Genomic DNA, 11392 nt, shown 5'->3' with positions numbered 1-11392 from the left:
TACATCAACATCACTTTATTGTATGGTCACCGTTAACTTAACTATAAATACTACAGTGGGGGCCACACGCCAGCCGGCCACCTCGGAGCCCCGGGCGGCCCCCAGCCCCAGGCGCGGACCCTCCAGGGCTTTGTACACTATTTACAGCATCTCCCGTTCCTCTTTTTCGACCGACCCCCTCCCGCAAGGCAGCGCGTGTGCAAGGAAGTAGCATGGTCCGTCTGTACAAGTCTCTCGGGTTAGGTGAGAGCGCGGCCGGCCGCGCCGTCAGCTGTCCGAGTCCAAATCGCTTTTACCTTCCTCTTCCCTCTTCTCGGCGGGCGACGCCTTGGACGACGGCGTCTTGTTCCACTTTTCAGCGTTCTCCGATTCCTCGGAGGACGATCGCTTCTGCCGCCTCCACTTGGCGCGGCGATTTTTAAACCAGACCTGTTGCACCGCGGACGAGAGAAAAACCAGTGAGGCTCGGAGGCGCGCACCCTGCGGCAACCCCTGAGCGGGAATCCGGGCGGAATCGGGGGCTCCCCGGGACCCGCGCGCGCGCTCAAGTCAACAACCCAAGGAGAGGGGACTCGCCCAGGATCCCGCGATGCCCAGTTTCCATGCAAACTTCTTCGACCAGAGGCCGCCTCCAGCGCGTTTGCGAAGCGCTGGAGACCCGAAGCGCCAGTCACCCTGGCCCTCGCCGGATCCTACTTGACCCGACAGCATCCCACGCCCCAGGCGCGCCCCGAAGGAGCTCCGTGCGCCTACCTCCACCTTCTCCTCGCGGAGATGCACCTTCCGGGCCAGCTGCTCGCGGGTGCCCACGTCTGGGTACTTGGTCTCCTGGAAGAGGTTCTCGAGCGCTTCCAGCTGCTCGTCCGTGAAGATGGTGCGGTGCCGCCGCTTCCGCCGGCAGTGCAGCTGGTTGAGGAGCTGCAGCTCGGTACGCGACAGCGTGCCCACGTTCATGTAGGGCAGCATCTGGTGTGGCACCGGGGACACCAGCACCGAGCCGGGGCCTTCGTAGCCTGCGACAGAGCGGGGCGCACGCTCAGCTGCCTGTCCGGCCACCGCGCGCGCCCGCGACCCACTCGACCTTGTTAAGATACACGACCAGGGCAGGGGGGACAGTGGCGGGAACGGGTGTGTGTGCGTGTGCTCGAAAATCCGGCGCCGTGCAGAAAGGGTGCAAACGTGCTGGGGGGCTCCTCTCCACCCCACCCACACCAGTTCGGGGGGGATCCCTATACCTTATCATCTCCCCGCATTGGCACCGAATTTCGCTTTCCCCGGATCGCTCAAGTTTTAGGCATGTGAGCAAAGCCGGGCGCCCCGATCGGGCAAAAGAAAAGGCGGCGGCCGCGGCGCCAGGGGAGTTGGGGAGGAGGCATCGGACGCGCAAAAAAAGGAGAAAAGTTGGTTGGAAGTGAGGCAAGGAGGCGCGGGCGGCCGCCGGGGCCGGGGCGAGCGCGCCCGGAGTCCTACCTGGAGGCGTCGGGACGCAGGAGCACTGCTGGGCGCCCAGCGGCGGCACTGCCCCGCAGCAGGCCGGGCCCACGGGCGCCGCCTGCACGTGCAGCTGCCCGTAGAAGTAGTTGTTGTAGCCCAGGCGCGAGCCGCCGACCGCGGCCGGGAGGCCTGCGCCGCCGGGGGCCACCGGGCGCGGGTAGAAGGCGCCGTAGTCCGAGGCGCCGCCGGCGCCGGCGCCGTAGAGCGAGTCCCCGTGCAGGGCCGGGAAGACGACCGGGGCCGCGGCGCTGGGCGCCACGGGCAGCCCCGAGTCCTTGCAGCGCGGCCGGGCGGCCAGGATGTTGTCGATGCTGAACATGCTGGCGGGCATCCCCGAGCCCCGCGCCGGGACGGGACCGGGGGGCGGCGGGGACGCGCCGGGGACACGAGCCTTCAAGTGACTGGCGGGGGCGTTGTCGGGGGGGGGTACCCTCTTCTTCTTCTCCTCCTCTTCCTCCTCCTCCTCCTGCCGCCGAACAAACCGAAAGAGAGCGCCGGGCCGGCCGGCCGGCGGGCGCGCAGCCCCGCGCCCCTCCCCGCCCCCCGCGCCCGCGCGTCCGCCCGCCCGCTCGCCCTCCTCCCGCCCGCCCCGCGCTGAGTTCGCCGAACTCCAGCCGCGGGTAGGACGGAGTTTAGACTCGCTGAACCTCTAGTTGGTTTTATACCGAGTCGACGTCATCCTGGATTTAGTTCCTGGTAATATGCAGATGACAAACAGAACCAGATTTGGCCCTTGCTTTTTTTTTTTTTCCCTCGAGGTGGGGGTGGGGGGTGGGGGGTACTGGAGAGAAAAGGGAGGGGGAGAGGTGCCAGGGGGAGGGGGTTACGGGGGTCTGCAACGGGATTGTGGATTGCAAATTAATGAAATTAACCTAATCTTTTCCCTGCTGCGGCCCCGCCGCGGGCCGGCCCGAGCTGGGCGGGTGTCCTAATTGCTCCGGTTAATCTCATTAATTCCATTGTGCGCGGCTGTTAACAGCTCCCCGCGCCCCACCTCTCCGCCCCCACCTTTTTTCTCAGATTGGGCACTATTATTGGGTGCGATTTCCTCTGCCTCAAGCTGAAACTCATTGTGGCCGATATAAGGGGGTGGGGGGAGAGAATCTCTCTCTCTCTCTCTTTTCCTTTCCCCCCTTTCGGAATTTGTTTTTCTTTTTTTTTTTCTCGAAAATCTTAGGAACCGCCTGGTTACCCTCAAGTCCGACCGAAAATTTCGCTCTTCCTCCTGTTCCCATGCACTCACTCCCCGCCTAATTTCACCTCTACTTACAACTTTTTAAAAATGTTTTAATCGCCGTTTTTCTCCTGAATGAAACTGGTTCAACAACCCGCGCCCCCATTTCTTGCTTTGGAGGAAGGGGGAAAGAACACCCAAAATTCGTCAAGGCAAAAATAACTCGAGCGGTGCCTTCAATATATTTATTTTGCAGTGACTTCGGGTCTGAAAATTGCCTTAGCAGTCGCTTAGGCCCCTGAACAGCTGAATCCACGTTCAACCCCTGTTTAAGATTGGCCACTTCCAGGGGCGTTCGGGAGCGATGCTTCCAGCTGTTCCCGGCGTGGGTGTGGACAGGTTGTCGGCGGTTTTCTTTTCTTTCTAAAAATCACTGTTTGGGGGAATGAGTTCTCTTCTACCACAACACTGTTTGCTTTCACGGCAACGTTTTTTTTTTTTTTTTAAATGAAGTTTGGGGCGCCCCTAACCCCAACCCCCAAGCGCGGGGTGGCCTCGTCTTCCCTCCCCCTGGCGAGTCTGGGTCTCGCGGTCCCTGGGCTGCGCTCGGCGCGGCAGGCCCGAGCCGGGCTCCCCGGGGCCCCCCGCGGCCTGGTGGAAGCCGGGCTCTGCTCGCGGCAGGCGGCCGCGCTGATGTGCGGAATCCTCGGGGCGGCACGGCCGGCCCGAGCGACTCACCGCGGCCCGCGGCTACCCAGCGCCCCGCGAGAAGGTAGGCGACGGCGCGCGCGGGACGGACGGGGCAGCCGCGGATCGGCCCGCGCCCGGGAGTCTCGGAGCCGTCGGCCCTGGCCCCTGGGCCGCTCCGGGGCGCGCGGCGGGGAAGGCGCCAGGCTCGGCCTGCGCGGGGCCGGCGAGGGGGGCGCGCGGGGCCCTTGAGTTTCCCCGATGGAAGCCGTCTTTTACGCACGCCAGTTTCTCGGGATTTCTCCCTGATTGGTCGCGGGACGCACACCGCAGAGCTGTCTAAAGGAGCCGCCGCGGGGCTGGGAGTGACGACGGCCTCCTAGCCAGGGCTGGGGCGAAGGGGAAAGGCCACCCGGCGGCGGCCGTCCCCAGCCAGCCGGATCGCGGTCCCGAGCGCGCGGCGGGGACAAGGCGGCCGGTGGCGCTTCTCCGCCTCGGCCCGGCTGCCGCCAGGACCGCGTATGACCCGCTGACCACCCGCCCGGGGGCCCCGGAGCCCTGCTACTCTGTCTGCCATGCACGCTAAGCAGTGGGTATCGGGAAGATTAGGCAGATTAAGATCCATTTGGGGGAGGATGGATTTCCACCCCCACGCCCCTAAACAACAAAACCCGCTCCCAGAGGAAGATGCGTGACCTTCCCGTCGCAAAAGGTCAAGTCCGGGGGAAAGTGGAGCCTCGCCTCGCCCGCGAACCAGCGAGAGAGTTTTTTTTTTTTTTTGCCTCCCCCTTTTTTCCTTACCTTTCCCCCACCCACCTCCTCTGTTTTCTGGGACTTAAAAAACCACCAAGTCCCGGAAAACACGTCCCGCGCGGACCATTCTCAGGTTTATTTCTGGGCCCCTGAAGCCCTTCCCGGCGAGGCCGGCGGCGCGCGCGGGGTCCCGGTCACCCTTGCGTTCCTGGCTGCACGCTCGCATCTTTTAAGAAGGTTGCCGACGGAGCCTGGCGCCGCGGCAGGCGCGGCGAGTGAGCGGGGTGGCCTCTCCGTGGGTCTTTGCAAAGGCGCGCAGACCAGGATCGCCGGCAACGCCTCTAGAGAAGTTTGTGTTTCTTAAAGCCTAAAACCAATCTCCCCGGCTCAGACACCGGGGTGGCTGTTTCCACCGGGCACACAGGGTTCTTTTAAATATCAGTGAGTAAATACCATCCCCCATCCCCCGACTTCGCCCCCAGTGGATTCCCTGAAGTGTGCCCTCCGGTCCCGCCCGTCTCCCGGCGCAAAGAGCACTTTGCAGCGAGTTCTCCCGTTCGTTCGCCTAGGACTTTGGATTCAGGCTCGGCATTTTTCTAGTTTTGTTGGAACAAAGGAGTGTGCTGCTGGCCAGTGCGTCCTTCTTCCCCGCACCTAAGGGCAGCAGCGTCCGGGTGTCAGCGGGGTCTGCAGACCCCAAGCTCCAGCCCCGGGACTTTCCCAGCGCAAGGCCCCCAGGCCACCCCACTCCGGTTCTTCAGACAGCTCCCCGCGGGGTCTCTCCTTCCAGGGCGCCCGGCAATCTGCAGGCGCCGCGCTCAGCCGGCGGGGAGGCAGGAGCCGGGAACACAGCGGCAGCGCCGAGACCGCTCAGCGCCTCCTCCTAGGGCCGAAACCCACAAGTGCCCGCAATGAGCTCAGTCAGCGGCCAGGAGGGGCCGCGCGCAATTGGAATAACAAATGCAACGCACGCAAATTGCCCACCTCGAGTTGCTAAGCGATTGTTTGCCGGCCCCACGCACCGCGCAGCATGGGAGGCCCGCGAGCGGCCAGAGGTGGCCGGCGGGCGCTTGGGTCGGAAACGCTGTAAACACGGCGCTGATTTTCCCTATTATCACCCAAACACGATTTCACACAAAGCAATCACCACGCAGAAGTCTATGAAAATGTGTTTCGTTGAGGAGTCAGTCGCCCGGTAATAGTTCTCATTTTTAAGATATTAAAGAATAGATCAGCGGATTCCACATGCATAAGGTATATTTGCTCTTCGGCCTCCGTCGGGCACCTCGGCACCGCGGTCAGCGCTAAATTTATTCATAGAGCATAGATTAAATTGCTTCTCTGATGGAAAACAAAATGCCAAAGTTTGGAGGGCTCTGTGTGTGTGTGTGTGTGTGTGTGTGTGTGTGTGTGTGTGTGTGTGTGTCTTCTCCGGACCCAGGTTATTTCCATCCTGGAGATAACTATTGCCCCCACTATACTTACACACTCCAAGGCTGTTTTTAAAAATAATAATAATAATAATAATAATAATAATAAAGCTTCACGAGTGCCCCCAACTTCTTATATTTCATGTCAAGAACTTCTTTAATTTTTCCAGCATCAATCAGAGTGCATGATCAGACACATTGGGAGCTAGATGTGGAGGGCATGTACAAAAAGCAGCCCTGTCCTTTTACCAAGATCCCGGAGCCCTCGGCAGGCAGAAGAGGGGTCAGGGGAAGCACAATGAGCAGAAGGCTCCAGCACACAAACTTCACACAATACTTATGTTTTATTTTTTTTTAATTGTGTGTGTGCATGCACACACCTTTAAAAAACATAATAGTGTCTCAAAAGTAGTCTCAAATAGTGTTTTTGTACTCTCAGATGATGCTTCTCATTTTAGATGGAGGTTTTCCCCTATGGGCTTGGGTCTCTGGGTAGAGCAGGGGGTAAGGGGCAGCTCAATGAGGCAGGGATAGCTGGAGGAGAGTTGGTTTCTGCAACAGCAGCTTGTGAGCTGAAATTTTCCTGCTGCAAAATTTTCCCTGCAGATGCAAGAAACCCAGAGGACAACGAAACAATCAAGGTGTTAGGAAAACTCAGCGAATGCTGGGAGGAGAAAGAAGAGGGTGTCAAAAAATCAAGTGTTCCCAAGACACCAGGAAAAAAAAAATTCTTGCTCTGGGTTTCTAGGGTTGCAGAAATCCACTCTGCAGCCGAGCTATTTACCAAAGTTTGTTTCAAAGTGACTGCACCGTTGCTTTTGCAAATCACAGAATGCAAAGGCCAATGATTTGTTCTTGGTGCAACTTTCTCTTGAAATGATTAGCAAAGTCAGTCATTTGAAAATTAGGGGGAATGCACAGATGGTTCCGAAGCCCAGCGCTAACCGATATCAGCTTCTAAAGTTTTCATTCATGTAAACCTCATTAATGAAGATCTTTTCTTTAAACGTCAAGGGGATTTGAAATTTAGAGTAAATTATGAAGCTTGTATGTCTAGCCAAGCCATGGGTCAAATGCATTTGTGAAAAACTGCTAAAAGAGCATATGGTTTTGAATTTTTCTACAATGACTAGTGTTTAAATAAATTGCTTGTACTGCTTAACTTCATGTGTAATTTTGACAGAAATTGGCCTATAGCCTTTTGATATGTAAACATTTCAGCCTTTTATGCGGTATAAAAAAGACACTTGCTTTTTAGGATCAACTCAGGCGGTCACCCTGTAATTCACAAAGCCGGCACCTACCATTACATTCTTGCTAGATTTCAACTTTCAAGTGGCAGCCTCAGAAGGGGGAGGAAAAAAAGGAAAGAAAGAAAGAAAGAGGATATTTCAAAAGCAATGTCCATTTGGGATTCAAAGCTGCAAATGAGATGAGAATGTGCCACTTACTATCTGAAAGAAATGGATAAACCATAGTTATTAAAGAACATTTTCTGTCATTTTTCTTTAAGCCAGCCCATCGGAGGGGACACTTAGGAAGGATCGGGGACTGATTGGCATGTCATTCAATGCTTGTCGGAGGAAGGAGACCATCAGTCCAACTCAAACATGTGTTAAAAATCTAGGTATTGCTTTAGTGTGTTACAGAAAAATAATTCTTAGTTATAGATCCATTAAGATGCAAAAATCATCAACCTCAGAGAATCAGCGCCCCCCAACCCCACCCCCCACATACACTCATACACATACACACACACACACACACACACACACACACACACACACCAGACACAACTGGCATATCTGAGAATCCTGGAATCAAGGAGAGGGACCTTGACAGGGCAGGGCACAGGTCAGAGACCCTTCTGCTCTTCCAGGGCCTGTTGGCACACGTGGAAATCTGCATAAACCCATTTGTTGCTCACGTGTCTCATTGCCATAAATACGCTTTGGAATGTAGATTGGAAGGCTGTCACCCAGGGAGAGAGGGCTGACCTTGGGGGCTGCCAAGTGCTAGACAGAGCCACAGTTTGCTTTCCTGCACCTTGGTAGGTCTGCCAACCTCCCCTGTTCTCCCCGGCCAGCCCAGATGTCAGCCTTGTCACAGCCACACGGGCCGCTGGGGTATACCACCTCGCTGGGGCAGTGGTACGGGGGAGTGGAGTGTGCAGCAAGAAAGCTCACAAGGCAGCTGAGACCCATTTCTTTGTAGACACTTGTGCAAACAGGTCTGTTTTAAAGACCTTGATGGAGCGAAATTGAGAGAGAAGCGTATGGGCTGGGGGGAGACCTCAGCAGGGACAGACAGGAGGTGTTCTGTTTGCATTTCTTATGCATTCCTGCACGTCATATTGTGGTCCAGCCCGAAAGGAAAGGACACATTTCATGACAAAAAGAAGCCAGGAGGCTTTCCCCCCCCCCCACCCCTTCTGTTATTTTTCCTTAGGTGTCTACATTTTTGTCTAAATTTTCTATTTAAAAATGAATAAAGGTCCTTTTCTCCCCCTCCGCCCGCCAGCCCCTTAGCTGTAGTCTTAAAGTTCGTGGAAAAACAATCAATTTGCTAATAAAATAGTTCCGGAGCTTTCAGCTGCTGAACTTGGAGAAACTTTCCCCCAAAATGTGTTTGTGATCAAAGTTAGCGAAGGCAAGGTATGTATTTTGGGTAAAAGAGGGACACTTAATACTTAAAAGATAATCTGGGAGAGGGAGAAATTTGGGGAGGGTGTTGTTTTTAAAAGAAAAATTTTTTACAGGGCGAGGCTATCCCAAATTCAACCGGAAAATAGAAGAAAGATCGTTGCAGTGCCTGGGTGGCCAAATGACAGGCACGGGGTATAGAAAGGTTAGCCTGTCCATCGTGGTGTGTGTGTGTGTGTGTGTGTGTGTGTCTTGTGTGTCTGTGTGTGTGTTGGGGAACTTCTTTTACTAACCTTCTTTTTCGAGAACATGATCATTTGCTGGTACATCTGGTTAAGATCTGGATGGGAAATTCAGATCAAGTAGCTCTGTTGATACTTTTGCAACACCAGAGTGAGGCCGCTAATAAACCGGGTTCCAGAGGTGTCCTCCTTGCTCAGCGCAGCCATAGATAAACTGGGACTTGCTGGCTCCTTGCTGGACTATGACTAAGCTCTGAGAAGGACACTTCCGGAGCCAGGGGTTCCTGTCTGCTTTTCCAAAAGGCAGACAGGAACCCATGCTTCCCTGGCTTGGGTTCCCTGCTCCCTGTCCAGGGCAAAAGTCTTGGCTGAGGGCTCTGTCGCCAGCAGGAAACGGGCCGGAGGACACATGTTCAAGGTCACAAGTCACCCCCCAAGCTTAGTCCCTCCTCCGGAGTGTCAGGTGCTGGCACCCAGCTCCAGCTTGGCCTGGCCATGAACAGAGCTGGCAGAGCCCTTCCTGGCTGGTGTGGGTCATTCTGGCCAATTCGTCTCCACGGGGTAAGAGATATTGTACAGGGGGTAAGGTGCTCGCCATGTGTGCAGTCGACTCGGGTTCGATCCCTAGCATCCCATATGGTCCTGAATGATTCCTGAGCACAGAGCCAGGAGTGATCCCTGAGCACCGCTGAGTCTGGCCCTCAAACAAACCACAACAATGAATTCATTCATCTCTGCTAGTCCCTGTCCAATGGAGAACTCTCAGGAACAATGTTGTCAAACGTTCGATTTGTCTGGGCTGGGTTTGGGCTTGGTTGTCTTAACCAAGAGGGTGGGGGCTTGAGGGGGTATAAGGACTCAACCCTGAAGCCTTTTCCTTCTTGGATTGGCGGGCTGGGTTATTTCTGGGCACATCCAACACCAGCTTCTGGATCACCTCCTTCCGGGAGTTTTGTGTTTATTTTCTTGTTTGCGAGTACAGAGCTGATGCTCACTCCATGCTGGGAATTTGGTTTACTTACCAGGAAAATTCCTTCCGCAGGCTAGAAGGTCTTGGGTTTAAAACCACCAGAGTCCATCTCCCATGCTGCTGGGTTGTTTGCAATTTCTGGAGTTTGGGGGAAAACAGTCTGTTCATTATAATGATAACTTGGGGAATTCTGTCTCGGATCCAAGAGCAGGACACTTGAATGGGAAAGAACTTCTCTTGTCTATGGTAGCGCACAGATTTCTGAAAAAAATAAAATGAAGCAGGCCCCCAAAGACTGTTTTATTCCTTCTCATAAAGTTTGTAGATAGAGTCATTTTAGCACTGCCTGGTAGGTCAACACCATGTTCATCCGTGAACTGGTGACGTCCAAGCACGTTCATGCCTGGCGAATGGCGAACTCACTGTCTCTGAAATCCTAGAATCCTGGAATTATTTGGATTTTAAAGCATCTCCAGTTGACACTGAGACAGGAACATAAGTTTTTGATAATGCTATCCACATTCTGATTTAAGCCATAGCCATCTCTCTCTCTCTCTCTCTCTCTCTCTCTCTCTCTCTCTCTCTCTCTCTTTCTTCTCCTCCCCCTAATCCCCGAAAGTTGCTTTCCAAGTTAAACTAGATGGGAGTGATCAAATGAATGTTTGACTCAAAATAATTTCTAAAATAACTTGTTCCCCGTGCAAGTCTTTCAGTAACGTGGCGCAGCGGCGGGGCGAGCGGCCTTGCAGCGCCCTGGGCTTGGCAGCCGCGGGGCTCCCGAGGAAGGCTGGCGAGGGAGCATGTGTGGCAAATGCAGGGCGCTCCAGAGAGCAGGGAAATGCTTTATTGAAGATTTCTCGCTCCGAGAGCTCCAGTCACTGTGAAATCCTGCTCTTTGGATCTCTGACAGGCTAACCTGGCCTCCCAACCTAGAAACAAATTGCCTTTTGTATGGGTTCCTGTTCTCTTTTTCGCGGGGGGAGAGCGGAGTGCTCCCAAGCAATGCTCCGGGGCCTGGGAGACACTCCCTGCCATACTCCGCCAACCAGACGACGTGGGCCGATGCTTGGGCCCCACAATGCGGAGGTGCTGGCTCCAGAGCTAGACGCATGTGGGAGCAGGGGCCGAAGCCCAGCCTTGCTTCTGTTAGAAACGCATAGCGGAGATTTATTTTAGCTTGTTTTGTCTGTTGCTTGGTTGGGTTCTTCTGCCACACCCAACGGTACTCAGGGATCACTCCTGCCAATGCTCTGAGTATACCACATAGGGTGCCAGGGATTGAACCCGGGCTGGCCACATGCCAGGCAAGCACTTTGCCCCACTGTACCATCTCTTCGGCCCCTGATTTTGTTTGCTAGGGGACCATACTGGCTCTGTGCTCAGGAGTCACTTCTCGCAGTGCTCAGGAACCGTGTGCAGTGCTGGGGATCAAACTGGGGTGGGCCACATGCAAGATGAGCACCTTTGCCCCCGTTCTCTATCCCAGCCCAGCTATTTCCCATGGGTGGGTTTTTGTTGGGGTCACATGGGGCTGTGTTCAGGATGTTACTCCTGAACATGCGTGTGGGCTTCTGTGAGTATGTAAGTGTGGGAGATATGTGTGACATATGGGAGAATGTGTGTGTGTATGTTTGTGTGTGTGTGAACATATGTGCGTGTGTCCGTGTGAGTGGTGCAAAGGAACTGAGCCCAGGACTCACAAAGGCCACTCACAGAGGTGCAGGGCCCACTGCTGGTGGCTGAGGGCTTGTTCCCAGCAGTGCTAGGACAATGCTTGCCTCACCCTTCCTCCCTTCTACCTCCTGAGAGCATTAGTGGGAGTGTGGGAGAGTGTTAATTGCCACAGTAGGAGTCTCCTGATCCGGAGAGAGAGGGAGAGGCGGGTCCATCTGGCTGCCCAGGCTGTCCCCCTGAAAGCTGCCCGAGGCTCACTCAGAGGCCTACTGGTAACACCTGTGTCTCTTCAGCCACACCTGTGTACACAGGTGACTGTCACCTCT

At 55.2% G+C, this 11392-nt stretch overlaps 1 protein-coding gene across 1 annotated transcript; it reads right to left on the bottom strand.

The window, feature by feature from the left end:
• Positions 1 to 267: 267 nt before the first annotated feature.
• On the bottom strand, positions 268 to 1825 carry GSC (goosecoid homeobox). Its single transcript, XM_004619573.2, has 3 exons — positions 1471 to 1825; positions 754 to 1013; positions 268 to 429 (listed from the first exon to the last, which is right to left on the bottom strand). The coding sequence occupies exons 1-3, from the start codon at positions 1823 to 1825 to the stop codon at positions 268 to 270; spliced, it is 777 nt and encodes a 258-aa protein (XP_004619630.1).
• Positions 1826 to 11392: the final 9567 nt, after the last annotated feature.

The sequence above is a fragment of the Sorex araneus genome, chromosome 3 (genome assembly GCF_027595985.1).
Source record: "Sorex araneus isolate mSorAra2 chromosome 3, mSorAra2.pri, whole genome shotgun sequence".
Classification (NCBI taxonomy): Eukaryota; Metazoa; Chordata; class Mammalia; order Eulipotyphla; family Soricidae; genus Sorex; species Sorex araneus.
This window is presented reverse-complemented; position numbering and strand designations above follow the sequence as displayed.

Excerpts from the sequence above, each read along its gene's own strand:
- GSC (XM_004619573.2), bottom strand. The coding sequence starts at position 1,825 with ATGCCCGCCAGCATGTTCAGCATCGACAACATCCTGGCCGCCCGGCCG. Across the intron at positions 1,014-1,470 it reads CTGCGTCCCGACGCCTCCAG|GCTACGAAGGCCCCGGCTCG; the intron begins GTAGGACTCCGG and ends GCTCTGTCGCAG. Across the intron at positions 430-753 it reads TCCGCGAGGAGAAGGTGGAG|GTCTGGTTTAAAAATCGCCG; the intron begins GTAGGCGCACGG and ends GCGGTGCAACAG.